The 23,770-nt window shown below is 40.0% G+C and overlaps 1 protein-coding gene across 5 annotated transcripts in view; it reads left to right on the forward strand.

Annotated features, from left to right (window-relative positions):
• astn1 (astrotactin 1) overlaps nt 1-23,770 on the forward strand; it is a 591,813-nt gene that overhangs the window by 215,456 nt on the left and 352,587 nt on the right. For all 5 annotated transcript variants that reach the window (XM_033650224.2, XM_033650225.2, XM_033650227.2 and 2 more), the window contains one exon: nt 10,104-10,254. In XM_033650224.2, the coding sequence (XP_033506115.2) occupies nt 10,104-10,254 (151 nt within the window). The remainder of the gene's footprint in view (nt 1-10,103; nt 10,255-23,770) is intronic.

The following is a 23,770-nucleotide window of genomic DNA, read 5'->3' on the forward strand; positions in this document are numbered from 1 at the left end:
GTGTGATGTGTGTAAAACCCACTCCACGCCTTCTCTCCTCCCTCTTTCCAACTTGCGCAGGTAGGAGGGACGGAGGTGGGAAAGACGAGTAGCTGCACCAGCGCGCACAGTGTGCCAAACTTGCAAAATCCGCCTGGCCACACCCAGTTGGCGAAGCGCAGGTGCGCTGCGCCCCCGCCTCACCCGGTCTGCGAAACTAGAGCCCAAAGTGTGGAGAAGAGGGACCGGGAAAAGCGGCGGACCTCCGGGGAAGCCTGCTCCGTTCTCCCCGCAGTTAGGGACCGTTTGCCACGGTACTGCTGCTGGGCAGGGTGGAAATAAGTCCTGCAGAGTTACAGAGGACCTGGAGAATGTTTTAGGATAGTAATAACATTATACAAGATAATCATATTACAAAGATAATATAAGATAATAACATTAAAGACAGTTGTCCCCCCCCCCCATAGTTTCCCAAAATCCTGTGGGAAACACTGCTGTAACCATCTTCATCAGAACTGTGTGGATGAGGTTTCATCAGATTAGACCCACAGTGGTCAAACATCCCATCACCATTTCGGACAGTACAGTAATAGACTCCCTAGGATGATTGATTTTGGGTACTACTTACACCTGATCTCAATATGCACTTGGTATCTGGATCAGTCTGTATCTGTATATTTTATGTGATTAATGAGGTGTGTTACACCTTGTCTAAACAGGTTGCAGAGCAAAGGCAGCACATTTGCAGTGTAGCATCTTCAGTTCTCCAGCAGTGTGTATATGGGTCTGTTCACAACACTACTGTCTACTCAGATGCATTTTGACATTGCTTGCAGCCCAATACACAATTACTGTAGTGATGTGCTTAAGATGGAAGATAATAGACTGACCATGCACTGCAATTTCCATGGTTCACAGCAGGAACTGTTGTTGCCTATCATTTTCATTTCTCTCTCCCCTCATTTCCTGCCTACTCTCTACTGAGGACACTCTAATAAAGGCATAAAATGACAAAAAACAATGTATGTGTGCTTTCAGATGGGCATGAGACAGGTGACTGAATACATTTTGCATCCTGTGCAGAGATACAGGCAGAACACATTGCAGTTATAATCATATCAGATTGGATTGTATAGTGATGTGAATGCAGTCTGTACAGCTTGGCAACATTCATAAGAAAAGAATCAACCAAACAAGTTGAGAGGTTATGGAAGCCTTTCCCTTTCCCAAATAAATAAATAAAAAAGTTCTGACAACCTAGGATTGTTCAATTTTGTGATAAAAGCACCAAATATATTTAGAACAAATCTGGATATTGGGGCAGGCAATTGAATCCTACCTGCCCATGCACCAGAGTCCTGCACGGGTCCAGTTTTCAAGATCCGCCCCGACCCGAGCTGGCGACGTACAAACCCGCACCCGAACCGCAAACCCGCGCATCAGGCCAGTTAGTACCGCAACCCTGTCCGACCTGTTGAAACACGAGCCGCAGCCCGACACGTAACCCAGATTTAAAGTAATCATTTTGGGTCATATTGGCTGAATATTGAACAGCATATCGCCACAGTTAAGGTGCCAGTGAGTAAACAACGACCTGAATGAAGCAGCTCTCACAATAAAAACCTGACTTCAGCTCCATCATCAACCCTCTGTGTTCTTCTCCCAAAAGAGTGTAAAAGCACTGGTTTGTTACGTTTAATGCTTTTAAACTTTTAATCTATGTAAAGGAACTTTACATGTGTAATAATAGACTTACTTTCTGTCCAGAGCGACGTTCAGCAGTTACGAGCCGTCACGTGTTTTTAGAATCCATCGAGGAGAGAAGTAATCCATCAGGGAAACACTTCAGAAACATTATAAAGTGATAGTTGTACATTTTATCCACTTATTTCTCAGATACCTACGCGTGTAAACAGCTGAACCAATGACCGTTGCGAAATAGCAGAGGCGATAATCAGAGAGTAAATAATGACCAAGATAGTTATCTGTAGTTTACCAAACTAATGACTGATGTGTTTATCTAAAACCCGCGATCTGACCCGCATGTTATTTTTTCCACCCAGATCCGAACCCGGGGAAAAAAAATAATTTAAAAACCACCCGCAAATCAGCTGTTTTTGCGGGTACCCATTGGGTACCCGACCCAGTGCAGGACTCTGCCATGCACCCGTCCCGTTAATTGGATCCACTTCAAAATGTAATGGCTTCTAAGTTGGACCATGCTACATGCCTCCACCAAGTTTGGTGAAAATCGGTTGGACAGTTTTCATGTAATCCTCATCCAAAAAATGAATGGAAGTGAATGGGCGGCCACGTGTGGGTGGCCCGTGGACATGCCCCCTGAGTTGGATCAACACCAAAATTTTATGTATTCTAAGTTGGCATGTTTTACATCCCTCCACCAAATTTTGAAAATCAGTCAGGCAGTTTTTGTATAATTCTGCTAACAAACTAATAAATTGGACGGCATAGCTAAAAAAATTGTTCATTTTTGCAATAAAAGCGCCAGATTTGGTACATTTATAGCTTCATGTTGGTCATCCAACCAAGCTGCTGTTACCATCTTTTCAGCACCACAAATATAATTTAGTTAAAGTGAAAAATATGTTTCATTCGGAACAGGCAAGAGCTTTCGCTATCTTGCAGCCCACCAAATGGCTGCATGTCTCGGACCAGAGATGTCATGTGCCCTTCCAATGTTCCATGCTTTGACAGGCCGTGACACCGTATCCAGCTTTGCTGCACATGGAAAGAAGGCAGCATGGTCAACATGGAAGTCGCTGCCAAAACTGACAGATGCATTACTGACGCTGGCAAGTGGACCAAAGGAGATCCCAGATGATGCAATGAGCATTATTGAGAGGTTTGTCATACATGACAGAACCAGCACAGCTGTACTGACTTTTTCCATGGAAAGAGCTTCCTTCTTGAGTCATCTGCCTTGGTGCAGGTGCTGGTTCTGTCAAAGAGAAGTAATGCTAATTGCATCATCTGGGATCTCCTTTGGATGCTAAAAACACTTTTTTAAACATTGTTTGAAGCTAAATGTGGCAAAATGTTGATGTTGTTTTCAGCGTGAGCCACTTTACAAACGGCACCCCATAGAGGAGGACCATGCATGAATATCTATCTGTCGGTCTGTCTGTCTGTCTGTCAAAAAAAATAATAGTGGATCGGTTGCTTGATGCTAAAAATGTGGCCCATCGACATTATCTGCTTTTAAAATCCAGCCCAGTTGAAATTGTAATTGAATAGCCCTGACCTAAAGATTGTGTTGTTGCTGTTATTTTTGTGATGTTCTGACTTTTATTTTTTTTTTTAAAAAAAAGCAATATATGCCTGTAATATTGGTATTTCTTTTTCTCTCTTTCTCGAAAATAGTATCGAGTACCATCCTTAATATCGGTATCGAGTTTGATATTTTAGTATCGTGACAACACTAGCACTAATAGGCCATCACTCACTTTTGTTTCCACATTTATGTTTAAAATAGAAACGTTAATTTGAATAGCTTGCATGCTTGATTATCATGCAATTGACAGACAGTGTTGATATTGGCACTGGTATCAGTTGACAAGATATGTTTATAAATGACAGTGGCAAGGCCATCCTACTCACTGTACCTTGCATATGTTTAAAATAAAAACATGAATATTGTAGAGGCAAAAATTGGCGCCTGGAAGTGGGCCCGTAGGCACCCGACCTTGTCCTCCACTTGACTTCTCAATTGCGCTTTGATGTAGATCTGATACCTTGGAGTCAGCTAAGTAATATTCAAGGAAACACTGGAGACAGGCAGAGTCCGATGCAATCGAGTTTAATGTGTTCACAAGCTTTAACACATACAACTCAGCGAGTCACGCTCCGGAGCAGGACTAAAGTTTCACTTTCTGAGGTGCTCCTTTTATGCTGGTAGAGATTCAGGAGAATCTCCACCTTCTTTCTTTAGCCCTTCCTACCTGAGTCCAAACCTATTGGTGGTCGGCCTTTTTGCCTTTGTCCAGACTTGCCTGAACATGCCCAGGCATGTTTTAATGGTGTATCATTTTCCATAGGCCTATGAATCCCCAGATTCTCCCACCATTAGGTTAGAGCTCAGGTTTACACTATTTTTAAAAAACATATGGAACTCAGGGACTATTTCTATAAGTCCCTTGTGCCTTCATGCAATATAATCTTTTAATGTGCATCAGGTAATACAAACACTTGGGTGTATGTGTGACAGGTTATGTGTGTTCTTTTTAGCATGGATACAATGTGAACTTATATCATGAATACTTTGTTATGTATGACAATGTTTTAACACATATAGATGCATTTCACTCAGTGTTATAAGAACTTATGCATAAAACATGGTTATATCATGGTTATATGACTTTTTCTTAATCAATATATGCAGTATATCACTTTTACTGGATTAGGGATTAATTCTTACACTACAGTACATAAACCTGTGTATTTTTTGAATAGCTTAGTACTGAATGCACAATAACAAGGCACGTTTATAAATGGTACTAGGTCCAGTTTAATATAAAACACAATTTAATATATAATATATATAGTAGGGGGTCCCTGCTCCATCTCTCCATCAGTTTGGGGGTCCTTGGCCTGAAAAACATAGAAGATCCCTACTTTAGAGGGCATGATGAGAACCCCAATAGCAAACAAGAGCACAATCAACTGAAAAATAACACCAGAAAACTAGATGGAGCACAATCAACTGAAAAGTAAGACCGTTATAGAAAACTACGTGAACTACTAGAAAACGCAGAGAACTAAAGGGGGTGCTGTACTGGGACATAAGAGTTTTATTTTTATTTTAAAAGTTTTTTTTTTTTCATGCTTTGTTATATATTAACTAAAAGGGGTGCTGTACTAAGACATAAGAGATTGAGTTTTATTAAAATGTTTGTTTTTGCATCCTTTGTTATTATATATTAACAGAACTGTTCACTTTAGACATTTTGCTTTATTGCACAATCTTTATTGTTTCTATGCAAAATTTCTCGATGAATTTGATGGCCTGAACTGTACCTGTAATTAACTGGACCTTTAATTACAGTAAAAATAACTTTAGGACTCAAGCCAGTTGTGTTCCCCACCTCTGAAATCAAAATTTCGTCCCTGGCAATGAGCATGTTCTTGTGAAAGAGGCGTGGTTGTTAATTACGAGCAACATCATCAGAGCCATAAATGAAGTATTTCAAATGATTTTAAATTAAATGGTAAAACTAATGTCCTGCAGGAATGTTTTGTTTTGGGGACAGCAAAATGTCCAATACATTCTCACTCTAACCTTGTCACATATTGACATTAGGTCATGGACTTTCCATGTCCACAGGCAACGTGCAAGGTACCCTGGGTACTTTGGTTGTTGACGTTCTGGGACACGGTGTCAAGTTCTGCCTGTTACATGCATTGTCTTCTTTCAAAATACACTTCTTTTTTCACAGGACATTTATGTTTACATTCACTCACTTTCAAAATAAATACACTATGTCCGTACAACACCACAAATTGACGTTTTTGTCCTTCAACAACAAACACACATGGTTGGGTTTAGGCAACAAAAAACACACGGTTGGGTTTAGGAAAAAAATAACAGGGTTAGGCTTTAAAATGCGAACGCCACTCTTTTGGGTGAAAGTCGGTGTTTGTTGGACCCATCCACCACCCCTCCTGCCCGCCCTAGTTGGACTTTTGCCACCTTAACTTTTGCCTTGTTCTGCTGCGTTTCCCCATTACGCCCTCGGGTGCCATTGAACTATAATGACAACCAGTTCTGTATCGTGCCGATGTTAAAGGACACCCTTTTTTGTTGGTTTCTGATGCTGCAAGTCACTGCCCAAGCACCGGATTTTGACGACTTTGGAGTGAAACCGGGCTCAAACGTCATAGTCATCAGGATAAAAGGCTTAAAATATGTGTAGGTATTAACATATATATGAATGAAGTATAGAGTGAGGATTTCTTGCTATTTTGCTGGATGCTAAGCAAACTACTCTGAATCTATCACATTGGAACACTTTAAAGTGCCAGACAGTTTCTGCTACCAAAGTAAAGAGTGAAAAAGTGGTTGTTGACTGATGAGTTTTATCTGACTGCAGTGTTGCATTTATAAAAACAGAAGCCAATTAACAGTGTGTTAATAACTTTACTAATGAACAACAATATCTGTTTTTTTCATAACAGGTGTCTCGTGTTATTCTGAGCTGCAGTGATGGAATTAGAGTGTTAAATCAGCTATCACCCAGGGGGGAAAAACAAAAGTAAACTGCAGCTAAAATCATCATTATGTGTTTAGTCTTGTTAACAATCTTTTCCATTCTTAAAAGAAAATTAACTGCCTGGAACAATAAAATGATTCTACTAATCTATAAAAATATACATTATTTTTATCTGTCACTGAGGACTTTTGTCTATATCAGGATCGTTTTTTTCCCAGTTTTCTTAATTGGTCTGTGGTTGGGGTGCTGACAAGTTGTGATCCTGCTCTGGAGCAGGTTACCACAGTGATTTATCCCAGTAAAAAAGTGAGCCAGCTTCATAGTTCTGAAAATCTGGGGTTAACCCTGAAGTACCTCAATATCCAAAATCCTATTTCGTAGTACAGGCCTCTGGTGTCATTCCTCAGATTACCAGTCCAGATACACTTTACAAGTTAGTACGAGATGCATATGAAGTATTCATTTAGTGCTGCTGTCACATCAGAGATTCCTCTTGAACAATAATCTGGTCCATGCAAAGAGTTTTAGACATTTCATTGCCAGATTTCCATTTGACTTACTGTTGAAGTTTGTCATCTCCTGGTGTTTCATCACAATATGCTTGGTTACTGCCTGACCATTTCATTAGAGGCACCATGAGAACAACATGTAGAGAAAGACATGCTCCCAGGAGAATGTACCCTTCACATTTTGGACACTAAATTTTTCTGGCCACGTGGCTTTTCCTTGGGACAAAATGAAAATATTTTGGTTAGACTTAAAGAACTGCAAAATTTCCAGTATCATGACCAGCACTTCTGTATTTTGTGATGTGATGAATGTTGTAGTAGCATCATCAAAGAGTAACCAAAAGCTGCTTTTTTGTTGTTTTCTAGGATATTTATTGTTATATTGTTTTCCATACAATCATCAGATGTGTCCTGACTGTAATTGCAGGTCAAAAATAATTCAGCATTTACACTTGCTGTGAGTTTCATCATCTGCCGAGGCTCTGTTCAATAGGTCCCCTCAGAATAAATGACAACAAAGCAATGGGCAATTATAAAAGAAAAATTGGTTTGTAAGATAACATCAAGTTGACTGTGAAAGGGAAGGAAACTCACTGTATTTTCTCATAGGAATAGAAGGGGAGTACGGGGAGTTGGGGAAAGAAAAGTGAATGCCTGAGAGGTCATCATTTTCTTTACCAAGACAAAGTTCATGGCAATGCTATTACACAAGTTCTTGTTCATCATCAGCAGCACTATTCCTCTGCAGAAATAGCTCAGTGATTTAGATTCTGTAAGAAAACACTGAGGTCCTCTCTGCTTTGTTCTTCATCTCCACCAATCCCAAACACTTATGCTGTTGTCCCTCTGTTGGATGATCTGCTTATTGACCTTGCAAGAGCTTTACAGGGAACACAAAAATCACAGAAACACAAAGTGACTGCTCGGAGCAAGGTTAGGGCAATGATTTCATGGTGCGGTTTTAGCTCAGAAGTCCCCTTCTTTGCATAGTAATTGTGCTGTGAAAAGTCATAGCTTTCCTCATGATGATTACACAGAATGAATTAAACATGCAGGTGTTTGTAATTCATGACAATAGATATCTCTTCATTAAGTGAAATAGAGAGCAGGGTGTCACAGAATGTCTTTCAAAGCAGAAGGTTGAGGGAGCACTTTGACAGGTGCACATTTTTTACCCCAGACACATGAAACATGATCTAAAGGAATGTAATATCTTAATCAATTTTAATGAAGGCAAATTGCATATTGTTGACAGTTTGGCATAACTAATGAATGCTGAATTTCACTCAGAATCGTCAGGTTGTTTGAAGGTGGTATAACTGACACCATGTGGGATATAAAGAAACAACTGTGCTCAAGAAAATCAAATTATATTTGATTTTGTTGGCCACGTATCGGATCTCAATAAATGGCAATGGGGCATTTCTGTTGCAGTCATATTATAAATTATACTCACTGGCCACTTTATTAGGTACACCTGTTCAACTGCCTGTTAAGGCTAATAGCTGATCAGCTAATCACATGGCATCACCTCAATGCATGTAGGCATGTAGACATAGCCAAGACGAGCTGCTGAAGTTCAAACTGAGCACCAGAATGAGGAAGAAAGGTGATTAAGTGACTCTGAATGTGGCATGGTTGTTGGTGCCAGAAGGGATGGTCTGAGTATTTCAGAAACTGCTTATCTGCTGGGATTTTCATGCACAACCATCTCTAGGGTTTACAGAGGATCGTCCAAAAAACAGAAGATATCCACTGAGCAGCAGTTCTCTGGATGCAAATGCTTTGTTGATGCCAGAGGTCAGAGGAGAATGGCCAGACTGGTACAAGATGATAGAAAGGCAACAGTAACTCAAATAAAAACTCGTTACAACCAACCAAGGTATGCAAAGGATCATCTCTGAACCAACAACACGTCTAACCTTGAAGCAGATGGACTAAAGCAGCAGAAGACCACCGCAGGTGCCACTCCTGTCAACTAAGAACAGGAAACTGAGGCTGTGATTCATACAGGCTCACCAAAATTGGACAATAGAACACTGGAAAATGTTGCCTGGTCTGATGAGTCTCGATTTCTGCTGCGACATTCAGATGGTAGGGTCAGAATTTGGCGTAAACAACATAAAAGCATGGATCCATCCTGCCTTGTATCAACTGTTCAGGCTGGGGGTGGTGGTGTAATGGTGTGCGGGATCTTTTCTTGGCACACTTTGGGCTCCTTAGTACCAACTGAGCATCGTTTAAACGCCACAGCCTATCTGGGTATTGTTGCAGCCCCGTACTAGCAAGGTGTACCTAATAAAGTGGCAAGTGTAATAAATTGTACAGTAGCTCTACAGATCTGAATTGCAACGCTGTGTGCCTCAGTATAGGCATCCAGCAAAGTGAATGCAGTTGCTCAGAGTTGCAAACATAATGACAGCACAATGGACACAGTCTTCTCAAAACTTCTCTTTTTAAAAAGGACTAGTGATACACACAAAGTATCCAGTTTGACTAGAGGGTTAACACAGCAAAATTGCTCATTTAACTGCTGAACAGAATACTAAAATATATTTATGAAAACATCTGAGATGAGAAATAGGCAATGAAGTAACAGAATCTTGATTCATATTTGACTAACATGATCGACAGCTATGTTAGGGACTCCTTGGCTCTGATTGGTATTTTTCATTGTGCTGCAGTCTGATTCTAACAAATGCCATTAAGATGAGTAGGAAGAGGAGGAGGGACATGTTTTTTGTTTTTTTTTTCACAGACGTGGATATAGTGACAGTTTCAGCAAATATGACACAGTGTTATTTTCATAAAAGTTACCAACTGTATCTTTAACATCAATTAAAAATCTTGGTTTTCTTGAGCTTCAGTGGTTTCATTTCTCACCTTGCTGCAGGGTTGTAGAAGTGAACTCCATGATGTGTCAGCTCACCATGACATAATTACTGACTGTGGTTATAGGTGTAACACTTATGACTACACCAGCTACAGTCTCTCAGCTGCCCAGCAACCCTTATTAAATGGCCCAGTGTATGCTCAAAACTTAAATCTGTTCTCATTAATAATAACAGGTAAATGGAGTACATTTATATAACAATTTTCTTGCCGACCACTCAAAGTGCTTTACACTACAGGCAATACTCACCCCATTCACACACAGGTGGCCAAGGATATCATTCATGGTGCCACCATCTCATACATAATCACTCACACACACACACCTACTCAGAGCCATTGGGGTTCAGTATCTTGCCCAAGGACACTTTGACAACAGGGATGGAAGCACTGATCTCCGATGGTAGATGACTACTCTACCTCCTGAGCCACAGCTGCCCACATGCACACGACTAAACAAGGCTCTCTTTTTTGTCACTCATTTCTGCTTTAACAGAGAGGAGTTGATGATCAGTTCGTCCTTTGACTCCCTGGAGGTTCTCCTGGACTCGTTTGGGCCTGTCAGAGACTGCACCAAAGACAATGGAGGCTGCAGCCGCAACTTCCGCTGCATATCTGACCGGAAGCTGGACTCCACTGGATGTGTGGTGAGTCATCTTTCTTTTATAAAAATCTGACTGGGAGCTGCCATACATTAGCTTCAGCAGCAGAACTTGACCTTTCCCTTAGATTTCTATATAAATCAAACTCAGAGTACTCTACAGTAAACTACACAGTCTGCACAGATCCTTCTATGATTGATACAGTATGAGCTCATGACACTGAAAGGCATTACCTCAAACACTCGGCAGATAGGGATTTTTTGATGTGATGCCTACGTATATGGCCTCTTCACTATTAGTGCATTGTCTAATGTTATATGAATATTCTGCTATGACTATCAGTGTGAAGTCCATCTACCTTTATAAATATTTATATGAATATCTGCAGGCCAAGATGACCCATATCAAGGACAAGCATCAGACCTGCACTCCGTAATGTGTCTGAGTAGACAGTTTGACTTCGCCTCTTGTCTCATATGCCTCTTAGGCCGACAACGCATTCATTACCTCCAGGTGGTGCTTAGCAACTAGGAAATGTAGCAGCCAGGTTTGTTTTCGTCTCCATCTGTCGAGGACTCTAGCAATACCGTTCTAGTTATTTGCAGAATCTTAGCGCCGTCTGCTAGTGTTTTGCTTCTCCTAAATCCCCCCCTTCTATTGATAAGCTGTCATGCACCACCCCAACCCCCTCTCCAACAATTTAATTTCTTTTCAAGTACTTTGATGCACTTGAGTAGAGCCTTTCAGGTGGGCTGGGGAGATGCTATTTATGCAATCCAGTATGCTTCATCTTATCTCTTATAATGCACCTCTAGGAGAAGGAAACAGCTTGTGAGATGTTTTAATGGGAAAATGTTTCATTTGTAGATTAGAGTCTATGAATGTATTTCCAAGCAATAGTTTATGTATATGGTATGGTAGTGATAAGCACATATGAGTAAAAGTTATTTTGACAAGTGTTCAAAACACATGAAGCTCAATTACTTGTCACTGCTTTGCTCTGTCATCATCATCTGACTTTAATCAGTAAGTCTGTGAGTGAAGGCTACGTATAACAGATTCTGTACACTGTAGAACATCATTCAGGATTTTGAATAAACTACAAAGAGCCTGTTCGACTCATTACATTTAGAAGGAAACATGATCAGCATAGAAACAGACTTCCCAGCATGCATTCTTTAAGAGTAACGTCTCTCCAGAAACCCTTTGTTTTTGTAGTTTAAAGAAAACATACATGATGAAAATGTGATGTGTCTTTACTGCATGTTAAGATCAGTCATGGTTGTTTTTTTACAATGATGAAAAACAATATTTACCATGATAAATGTTAGATGTAGAGCTGACTCTTGGCTGAGAAAATGAAAGCAGATCTGTCTGACTGAAGAGTTGTTGATTGTAGTTAATAATATTGGCCTGTGGATTGATTTTAAATGGCCTGTGGCTTGTTGACCAGAATATTATTGGCCAACCACAAAATATTGTTTAATCAAGAAAGATCACTTTGCATTTTTGGAAGAACTAATGTGTATTCATAAACAGATAACAGTAAACAAGCAAACAAAAGTTACATAACAGCAGACATTTACTGCTAGGTAGCAGAAAGCAAAGTAGGGGTGTGGCAGTGGTTCATTTTGTGTTGTGTTAAAACCACTAAGTGCTAGAACGCAGTGCTTTAATCTGTCTGCCCAATCTCTAAAGCCTGATTTATGGTCCTGCGGCGTACCTACGACGTACCTACGTCGTTGCCGTGGCACCGTCGTGAACCCTTCGACCTTCTCCGTCACTCCATTTCGTTGCGGTGCAATTCACCGCCAGAGTGGTAGGAGGCTGCGTTCCTTTCCTGAATGGTTATCGTCGTCTCTAGTTGATTCTTTGTTTAGCTTCCGGCTTTTCCGGTCACAGTGAACAGTGGTGACCGAGAGAGAGAGAATCTTGCTGGAGTTGGAGTTGTTGGATGTCGAAGAAAGTATGTTAATACTGCAACATCTACATCGCAACAGAAGATGTTTAAAGATGGCGGGAATGGCGCAATCTGGAAATACGGAACCGGAAATGCGTTGCTACCAAGCAAACCAATCACAGCCTTCTCGGTCTGCGCTGGGTCTGCGTCGCCTCGACGTGTAGTTACATTTTTTGGGAGGTGCACGTCAGGCTACGCCGGGGGCTACGGCAAGCCTCCTGCGTAGCCACGTACCCTACGACGTAGGTACGTCATTGATTTAATGCAGGACCATAAATCAGGCATAAGACTGAGCCCAGCCACCCTACAGAAGAAACCAATAACAACCTACGTTGTCATTCTTTTGGTCACTACCCAAAGCTCATGACCATAGGTGAGGATCAGAACATGTAGGACTGGTAAGTTAAGAGCTTTCCCTTCTGGCACGCCTCGTACACCACAACAGTCCAGTACAATGCTTGCGTTACTGCTGACACTCCGCTAAACCACGTGTCAGTCTCATGCTCCATTTATCCTCACTTGTGAACAAGACACTTGAAGTGTTTCGTTAGGGGCGACAACTGCCTCTGTTCTAGAGGGAGAAATCCACCATTTTGTGGCTGACAGCCATGGCCTCAGACTTGAAGGGAATAACTCTCATACCAACCGCTTCACACTCAACTGCAAACCACTCCAGTGCGTGCTGAAGGTCACATTTTGATGAAGCCAACGGAACAATATCATCTGCTAAAAACAGAGACACAAATCTTGGGTCACCAAACTAGACATCCTCGTTCCCCCAGCTGCACCTTGAGATCCGGCTGTGCAGCTGTGCTTTAGGCTAAATGGTAACATCTGTATGGCAACATGCTCACAATCACAGTGTTAACAACTCCAATGTTTAGTTAATAATGTTTACATGTTTACCATCTTGGTTCAACGTCTTAGCATGCTAACATTTACTCCGAACACAAAATCTAGTCAAGGCTAATAGAAATGTCATTAGTTTTGTGATTATTTGTTTAAGTGTTGGGCCAACTGCAATTTTCAAAAGTCAGGTGACCAATAATGTTATAAGTATTTATTCTCTGCTGATCATAGATGTTTGTTCCAAATACCATGGCAGTACGTCCAAGAGTTGTTGAAATATTATATTCCAGTCTGAACTAATGTGGCAGACAAACATGCATATTAATAGATGAGTATCCCTTAAGCCACAGTTAAGTGTGTTAAAACTGCTTCACAACTGTTAACTGTAAAATTCAGCCCCCACAAGACCGTCTCTTTAAAGACTCTCTTTTTTGTCATTCTGTTGCTACTTCAGGTAGAATCTTGAACAGCTATAGTACAACTAAGCTTCATGAATCACCTGTTGGCACTTAGCTAATGCAATTATGCTTCTGAGCTTTTTGAAGGCTTGGTTGCACAGTTCACCCAAAAAAAAAAAAAACAAATGCTAAGAAAAGCACCTTGTTTATTTCCTACAGGCTTGTAAATGTCACACACCAATGAATTAATGCTGCCTGAAAGTGCCAGCCTTTCACTGGCTGGTCTATCACAAATATCTTACTTGTCAGTCTAGCATGTTAGTAGGTAGAAATAGGACCCTGTGAATACTATCCACTATCTAAAATTGCTTTATCAGAAAGGAGTCCACTGACTTGCAACCACATTGCACTGGAATGTGAAAGACCAAAATATCCATCCACTTGTTCTTCTTGTATCAAGAGATGACAGAATGGAGATTCTGAACCAGGGCTTTGAAGTCTCATGGGCATTTGCTTATGTGCTACTTAGTTAACACATTCTCTTTTCCCCACTCTTCCCTCTTGAGGGATAGCACAATAAAAGTCTAGATATTTCGTAGTGATAGGCTTCCTTTACACATAATTACTGGATGCTTTTAAACAACAGCTTGTATTCTCCAGCATCTACAGTGTGGCTTCTTTATGTTGCAGTGTGTTGCAAATCCTTGCCAAAAGCGTCAGTAAAAATAAATAAATAAAAAAATAAATAAAAAAATCCAATTTCTTCTCCCTGAAATTAGTCTCACATGGATCCAAAAAGAAACAGTGAAAAGATTTCTTGCCAACGCTTTGAGGTGTCATGAGACTTTTCTTTTGTATTCTATTAATTATTTATTGTCGTGTTATATTCCCATCCCTGTGAGCATGTTGGAGAATACTGTGATATTTTTCTAAGAACATTTGTGAAAAAAAGAACAAAGTAAATGTCTGTACTTACTTACAGTACTTATCCTTTAATGTTTCTTTTTTTTTCCCCATCATTTTTGAACGTTTACTAAGCGCCACTGTAAACGCCAATGAAACAGAAATTCATCCAAAGAACACCTTTATGATTTCACACTTCAGTAGAGCCTCATTGAGAACGAGTTGGACAACATGTAAGACAAGATGGAAAAAGTGATGAGAGCATCACTGAGATTTTCAGAAAGACCTGTAAATACCTTTTAGAATAGGTTAGCTATAAAATACATTTCATGTAGAACAAGGAAGCTCAAATAAATGCTGTGGGAAACATTTTCCAAGTTTTGTTATTTGAAAGTAAAAGATCGATCAGTCTGTTACAAATGAAATCTATTTAGTGTCTGTATAAGCATGAATGGGCTATTACTTTGATCTACTGCATGGTACACCTACCATATCAGAACATGGCAAATGTTCTTCATTAACCTAATGTAAAGGAACAATGAATTCTATGCCTTGTTTATGACTTTGTGCATGTTGATTATCAAACAGACTTACCTGTCTGCTACTAGTCCTGTTGCCCCGTGCACTTTGCAAGTCAACAACTATGCCTATTACTTGTATAAATGCATTTAAAGTAGGGCTGTTGATCAATTGGCTTTGATTAATTGTGAGTTATTGCTTTTTATGCCTCTGCACCGATATCAGCCACGGCGGGAAGCATCATGTTTGTAGGTGGTCCAGCCATCTCATTCTCATGCCCGACATGTCAATAACCCCTTGAGGGAATTTCTTCAAAGTTGGCACAAACAAGGGTGAGCTCATTAGAATTTGGTAGTCAAAGGTCACTGTGACCTATGTTTTTGGTCATACCTCAATAATTCATACGCTAATATGACAAAAATTCATATGCTAATTGTGACCAAATTTCACACAAATGTCTAAAAGGATAAAATGTGATGACACTTTTTCTCCAAATGGTCAAAGATCAACTTCACTGTGACATCATAATGTTCTGCAAAAATACTTTTCTGGCCATCGACCTCATATCCCAGGAATAGAAGGGGAGACATTTGGCCAGATAATGAATTGGTGACACTAATCTTGGGTGCTCATCTTGAGACTCTGTTGATTGTATAGATCTTGGTGCTGCCAGATTACGTGTGTGTGTGAAGCATATATGTTTTAGAATATGTATCTTCTCTGCAGCAACATGCATATTTGAAGCATTTTCCTCTGTCATTCATTCATTCATTCATTTGTTCTGCTCATGTCCACATGCAGCAAACAAAGTCACAATAAAAAAATAAAATTATAATACGCATTCCATAATCAAAAAGGAGCAGGGAGAAGAGAACAGCCCTATTTTACCAGCCCCTCTCTCAAAACACAAATAAATTAGAAATAGATGGTCTGTCAGTTACAGTCAAAAACCAATAGTTACAGTAATATCAGAAGGAAACATAAATGATTTTTATTTTTCACACAGATAAGCTTGGATTGTTAGTATTTAGTTAGTTACTAACTAATTTAGTCATCCAACAATATAACGGAAAGGAGAAATGAACGTCTGTGTTTACCTTTAGCTGGATTCGGACATGTTCCTCTGCCTGTTGCAATTTTAGTATGTTCTACCGAAGTAACACTGCTCCCTCTCTCTCCCCATCCGCTCTTCAATTTCAATGAGCTCTGCATCCGTGTATGTCCGTGTACTCCGTGTTCAAATAAATATGGGCGGTCATGAAATTCAAATGGCTCATCCAGATCCAGTTGGTCAAAATCGGGTAAAAATTCAGCCATGACTACTCCAAACTGAGTAACTCGTCGTGTTTGTAAGGTCACTCCAGCGGTAACTTCCTGCAACAACTCAAATCTCGCGAGACGTGAGATTCCAGAGCCAGACTTTCACTCTCTGAGTGTTTTGACTTGCCACAACTAGTGCTGTCACGATACCAAAATCTTGGTTTCGGTAGCAATAGCAATATGAATTTCAATACTTTTCAATACTCTTCGGTACTTTTCCTAAGGAAAAGTCCTTTTGGATACAAACCTTTAGAACAATAAATAGTAGGGGTGTAACGGTACCAAAAAAATCATGGTTCGGTAAGTACCTCGGTATGGACGTCACGGTTTGGTAACTCAAATGTTCCACCAAGTTTGTGTTGTCTCGTGTTGTCTCCCTTTGCGAGGCAGACTTTCTCTTGTCTTTTTTCACGTGTGCCAGCTGCGAATGTTGATACAGGTGTTGTCTTACACACCACTTGTGTAATCTGTGCTCCAATAGGAACAAGAAAGGCGTTTGTGTGCATAAATGAGTAAAATAAATTCACTAAATTAATGAATTGAATCAATTTCAAAGTACCGGTATTTTCCAAATGCAGTATAGTACCGTTTGGAATACTCTAGTACCGCGGTACTATTTTAGTACCGGTATACCGTGCAACACTAGCCACAACAAACATTTTTTGACCAACTGGATTTGGATGAGCAATTTGAATTGTCCGGAAGCCATACTGACTCTCACTCAACGAGTTATTCCTTTCAATGAAAGTATCTAATTTTTGTACAAACAATTTTTTGAGCACTCTAGAAAATTGTGAAAGCAAGGACGCTGGTCTGTAGTTATTAGTAAAGCTGTGTTCGTCTCCCATTTTAAAAAGTGGAATAACCTTTGCTACTTTCATTCTATTTGGGAAAATACCTGCATGAAAAGAAAGATTAAAGATATAACTTAACCGTTTGATTATACAATCAATAGTCTTTTTCACAATAAACATGTCTATCCCATCACTATCAGCTGATGCCTTATTTTTAGATTTTGCTACAGTGAATCTAATTTCAGTTTTACTGACCTCTCCAAGAAACATAGACTGTAGCATTTTACTTTTCCCATTCCACTGGGATTCCGTGTATTTGCCTGTCCCAGGCCCAACGTTTACTAAAAAATTAAGATCATTCGCCGCTTCATTCATATTTTTTATAATCTCATTGTTTTGATTAATTAAATGATTGGGCGGATGTGTAGATGCAGTTTTATTTCGTATTACATTGTTTAAAAGTGCCTCTGATATTATTTATGTTTTCTTTTCATGTTTTATTATAATATTCTTTTTTAGCTTGTCTCATTATAATTGTCAACTTGTTTTTATAGTCCTTGTATTGCTTTTCAGCAGTCTTTGTTCTAAATTCTATGAAGTCTCTGTAAAGTTTATATTTCTTTTTGCATGCATTTTGAAGGCCTTTTGAAATCCAAGACTTTTTTTATAGCTGCAATTATGTTTACACAGTAAGTGGGACAGTGTTTATCATACAATGATAGGTAGCTGTTCAGAAATGACTCATAAGCAGCATTTACCTCTTCTACATAAACCCCCTTCCATTCTTCTTTTAAGAGGTCATTCCTGAACCTGTTTATTGCTCCATCAGTTCTTACCCTTACATATCTATTGCACGGTTTCTCTTTGTTACTCTTTATTTGACAATCATATATTGTGAATACAGGTAAATGTATATATATCATTTATTACTAGTCCACTTTGACTGGATTCTCCATAACATTAATAAAATATTATCGATTAATGTTGCACAATTCAAGTTTATTCTACTGGGCTTGGTGATCGGAGGGTAGAGCCCTCTACTATACAATGCATCCAAGATGTCTGATGTTCTTTTATGTTTGGATACATTCAGGAGGTCAATATTAAAATCCCCACATATTATATGTGTTTTACTTTCATTTAACTTGCTGGGGTTCTCCTGCTTCCTGAAGGGGCCGTCTGCCAGCCTGTTGCGTGCAGCGTAGACTCCAAGTCCAGCTCCCTGGCTGTAAGCAACATGTTGACACTGTATTCACGTAGTCCCTCTGCTGTGGATTGGGGGTTGTAAACACCTTGATTTTTCCATTTTTCTCAAACAATTTCAGTTTTGCAGCAAAAATAATGTGTGACTTGATCTTTCTTGCCTGAAGTTGCTTCCTTCTTGTCTGTATTTTGCCCACTCCTTGAAAACTTTAGTCTTCATCAAAATATAACCTGCGTTCATTCACCCGAATTTCCTTCTTTGTCCAGGCGGCTTTAAGCACTTTTTGCTTCATAGTGTAGTTTTGGAAGCAAACTATTATTGACCTGGGACGGTCATCGTGCACAGCGTGCAGCCCTGTTGCCTAGTGTGCTCTCTCAATGTGGACTTGACCGTTTACACCTAGTTTCTCTCATATTAGGTTTTCCATAAACTCAATAATGTTATTTCCCTCACTTTTTTCAGGCACTGAATAAATTCGTAGATTCCTACTTCAGGCACGTCCCTCCATGTCTTCACATTTTGCTTCCAGTTGTTTCTGAAGGCGCAGATTGTGGATAAGCACCTGGGTCATAGCGATTTCAGGGTCCTCATTTTCCCCACTTCTTATTTCTGCTGCATCCATTCTTATTTTCAGTTTGCTAATGCCCTCTCTTAATTCATGTATTTCCTTCTTCAATGCTCCAAAGTTCCCGGCAGTTTCCATGCTGAGTTCTGTTATTTTCTGTAAGGTATTCCATACCTTCAGGTTGATTTTCCTCATGTGGATTGTTTGCTCAGAGTCCAGCTTGTCTCTGTCTTTCTTTTGTGCTTGTCGGCATTGACATTTTTTGTTTCCCTTTCTTCCAAAGTTAAAAAAGGCTTTAACTCAATCACACGCTCCTTTGTTTCAATATTCTTTCAAAATCTGTGAATTGTTTGCAGCGCGTTTCAGGTAGCTCTAGCACCGACAGCCATCTTGAATTGTCATGACTACATATGAGTCTGGACGGACATGGATAGAACCTGTAACTGCAACTTGACTGGTTCGTAGAGACATACAACCCTGAAGCTGCGATTCTAGTTTCTTTATAAGACTGAAGCTTGAAATAATGGATATTTTAATATGAAATCAAGGAATTGATTAGCATAAAGGAAGAAGATTTAAATTAAGATACCATCGTTGAATGAAATCACCTTAATTTGAACACAGATTCTTCCCTGTTTTACTGACTGTCAGTGCAAATAATTCCAGATTCCATTCTTTCTCGGTGAAATGCCCTGTGACGCCCAAGTAGTCATTACTCACAGAAGTCCAATGATCCCCTGTGAAAACAATGCCCTTTGCTTGCTCAAGCATGTTCATCCTCCATGGCCTCTTACCTTCATACAATGAGTGTATTCTTGACATGAGGGTTCCTCTCGAGGGTATATTTTAAGAGGTGTCTCCTAGTACAATTCAAATGATTTCTCTCAGCCAGTCATCTTCCTCTGTGTTAATTAGATGGCAGTTTTTAGCTATTAATTTAGCCCAAGCATTAGTTACCATCTCACTTACAGGTTTCAATACTTGCCCAAGAAAATCACACTGCTTTACTGAAGATTAGCTAAGTGCCGTAGTTTCTGAAGAGTGTTTTGCTTTTCAGTAATATGTCAAAGATGAATTAATTCTGTGGTAGTTAAATTCAGCTTTGCAAACATTGCGGATAGTTTTCTTTTCTTTTTTTTCCCATAAAGATCTGTTGGGCAACTTTTAAAGAGAAACTTTCCTCCAAAACCTCCATCACTGTCCTTATCCGTCTTTAGCCAGTATGGTTCATTTGTCAGGAAATGTTGGATATGTTAGATATTTCAGATTATTCACAAAAATAATCTTATTTTACAGCACTAGCAGTAAGGGACTATATTGCAAATAGGGACATCGAAAGAAAGATATTTAAACAAACCAACAAAAAAGCAAAACTGAATATTGTAAGTGGAGCAGGAATAACAGCAAACAGAGGGGATAGGAAGTTGTGTTTTTTTTGCTCAACTGCTCATTATACATCATGTTTACAATCTGCATGAACAGGCCAGTAATTGCATTCTTTTGATAAGACATTAGTTGCATTTGGCCGCCTTTACCTGCTTTTCCTTGTTCAGCCCTCTCTCTGTTTGTTTTCTTTTTTGCATCTTATTATGTCATTCCATTTCTTTTTCATTTTCTGTTTTTGTTGGTCATTTTATTTTCTGGTTAGGCCATTAATGATATCAATAGTTTATGGCTGTATTGCAATTTCCTGAGCAATAGACAGTATTTCCCAGGTGAAGTTGAACTGAGGCCTGAATAAATGAAATCATATTACTTCCTTAGTAGTTCTACAAGCCATATTTTCTTAGCCTTGTGATCTCATCCAAGCCCTGGACTGCATTCTTCTGAGCTCTCCTTCATTTGCTGAATCTACCTAGAAGTCATTCCCAGGCGCAGCTGCTGCTGCCTTAGTAAATCAGACAGTAATTACAGCCAGATAGAGAGCACAAATTGAATGAAATTGGCAGCACAAATGTGCCCTGCACTTTTATTTATGTAAATCTAGCCCCGGATGTACACAATTATCAATCACAAAGGAGATGTAGATTGGGAGAAGCAGGTGTGTTTAAGGAGTTTTCAACTGGGATGCAGATTATGTGGCTACAGCCTAATTCAGAAAGATGGACACACTGGTTGAATATTTGCTGATTTAATTACTTTTGATTTCTTGTCCTTTTAAGAATAGCTTATCACAGTTCCTAAATTGATTGGTATTCTGTTTGAATGAGACATGTGGTTATGCTGTTTGTCTAACAACCACCTCTTAGCATCATCGCAAGTCATTGATCTTCACCCACACATACACACCTCCTCATCCTGTCCATCACCGCAAGGCGCCGCTCCCAGCTGCCGCTGCATATATTACTGTGTGTTTTAGTAATTATCTTGTGACTGTGGAGCTTATAAATGAGCCTCTCATCCGTCTAATCAGGGTGGTAAACTGGCTGGGCCCCAGCGCTCTGATTCCACCCTAATCAATTAACACCTTGTCTGAGTCCGCGCTGCCAGTAGCTGTCCTGTCTATGTTTAATATCTTTCCTTGTGTGTGAGTCGACTGATGCTGGCGGTCCGTGCTGACCGACCCGCTCCGTCTTGCTGATATATTGCACTCCTGGGGAGAGGCAGCGAGTGGCGCCTGTGGAAGTGAGAGCATAATAATCACAGGATGATTGTGAGATTAATTAGCTTCGTCTTGTCACTTTTCTCCTCTGCAAAATGGTGGAAAACAAGGATGTTGTTGACAGAGCAGATTGCTACCAGGATGGAATGATGAGATAGCTGGGCGCCATCCAAACAGCTCGTACAGTGTTTGTGGGGCTTGATATATAAACCTGCCGCACACAGGAAATGTGGATCATTGGTGCTGTTCAGGGCATTTTGTAACTGTTTGCTTACTATGTGTGCTTTGTAGAACTACACTGTGGAGAAAGAAAGGGTTTTGTGTACAAGGTAAAGAATGCAACTGCGTGATTAAGGCTGTTGTAGCGACAAAAACCATGTGCAACCTTGGGATTGATTTGAATGTTCCAAGTTCAGTAAATTACATCTTGTTTTCTTCCTGATGGATTGGACAGGATATTCACTCAGTTCCGTATTAACAGAATTGCAGAGGGCAGTAAAGTGCTGTGAATACCAGGGTCTAAAAGTACTTCATCACAAAAGAACTGCATTCAAAATGTTACATGGGTAAAAATGCATTAGTATTATCAGTAAAATGTATTAAAAGTATCAAAGGTAAAAGCACTCATTATGCAGAGTGGCTGCTTTTATATATTTATACAGTACACGCCAAAAGTTTGGACACACCTTCTCATTCAATGCGTTTTCTTTATTTTCATGACTATTTACATTGTAGATTCTCACTGAAGGCATCAAAACTATGAATGAACACATGTGGAGTTATGTACTTAACAAAAAAAGGTGAAATAACTGAAAACATGTTTTATATTCTAGTTTCTTCAAAATAGCCACCCTTTGCTCTGATTACTGCTTTGCACACTCTTGGCATTCTCTCCATGAGCTTCAAGAGGTAGTCACCTGAAATGGTTTCCACTTCACAGGTGTGCCTTATCAGGGTTAATTAGTGGAATTTCTTGCTTTCTCAATGGGGTTGGGACCATCAGTTGTGTTGTGCAGAAGTCAGGTTAATACACAGCCGACAGCCCTATTGGACAAGTGTTAAAATTCATATTATGGCAAGAACCAATCAGCTAACTAAAGAAAAACAAGTGGCCGTCATTACTTTAAGAAATGAAGGTCAGTCAGTCCGGAAAATTGCAAAAACTTTAAATGTGTCCCCAAGTGGAGTCGCAAAAACCATCAAGCGCTACAACAAAACTGGCACACATGAGGACCGACCCAGGAAAGGAAGACCAAGAGTCACCTCTGCTTCTGAGGATAAGTTCATCTGAGTCACCAGCCTCAGAAATGGCAAGTTAACAGCAGCTCAGATCAGAGACCAGATGAATGCCACACAGAGTTCTAGCAGCAGACCCATCTCTAGAACAACTGTTAAGAGGAGACTGCGCCAATCAGGCCTTCATGGTCAAATAGCTGCTAGGAAACCATTGCTAAGGAGAGGCAACAAGCAGAAAAGATTTGTTTGGGCCAAGAAACACAAGGAATGGACATTAGACCAGTGGAAATCTGTGCTTTGGTCTGATGAGTCCAAATTTGAGATCTTTGGTTCCAACCGCCGTGTCTTTGTGAGACGCAGAAAAGGTGAACGGATGGATTCCACATGCCTGGTTCCCACTGTGAAGCATGGAGGAGGAGGTGTGATGGTGTGGGGGTGTTTTGCTGGTGACACTGTTGGGGATTTATTCAAAATTGAAGGCACACTGAACCAGCATGGCTACCACAGCATCCTGCAGCGACATGCCATCCCATCCGGTTAGCGTTTAGTTGTACGATCATTTATTTTTCAACAGAACAATGACCCCAAACACACCTCCAGGCTGTGTAAGGGCTATTTGACCAAGAAGGAGAGTGATGGAGTGCTGCGGCAGATGACCTGTCCTCCACAGTCACCGGACCTGAACCCAATCCAGATGGTTTGGGGTGAGCTGGACCGCAGAGTGAAGGCAAAGGGACCAACAAGTGCTAAACACCTCTGGGAACTCCTTCAAGACTGTTGGAAAGCCATTTCAGGTGACTACCTCTTGAAGCTCATCGAGAGAATGCCAAGACTGTGTAAAGCAGTAATCAGAGCAAAGGGTGGCTATTTTGAAGAAACTAGAATATAAAACATGTTTTCAGTTATTTCACCTTTTTTTGTTAAGTACATAACTCCACATGTGTTCATTCATAGTTTTGATGCCTTCAGTGAGAATCTACAATGTAAATAGTCATGAAAATAAAGAAAACGCATTGAATGAGAAGGTGTGTCCAAACTTTTGGCCTGTACTGTATATTACATTATCAGTTTTTATCACTAACAAATGTGAAATCATTTTAATGATGTAGTTCTTCAATGTGGAGATCATATTAGATACACTGTACATAGACTGCGTCTATAAGAAGTACGGTACCTGCATAATGTAAAAAGTAACTAATAACTGTATATGT

Source organism: Epinephelus lanceolatus, chromosome 12 (genome assembly GCF_041903045.1).
Source record: "Epinephelus lanceolatus isolate andai-2023 chromosome 12, ASM4190304v1, whole genome shotgun sequence".
NCBI lineage: Eukaryota > Metazoa > Chordata > Actinopteri > Perciformes > Serranidae > Epinephelus > Epinephelus lanceolatus.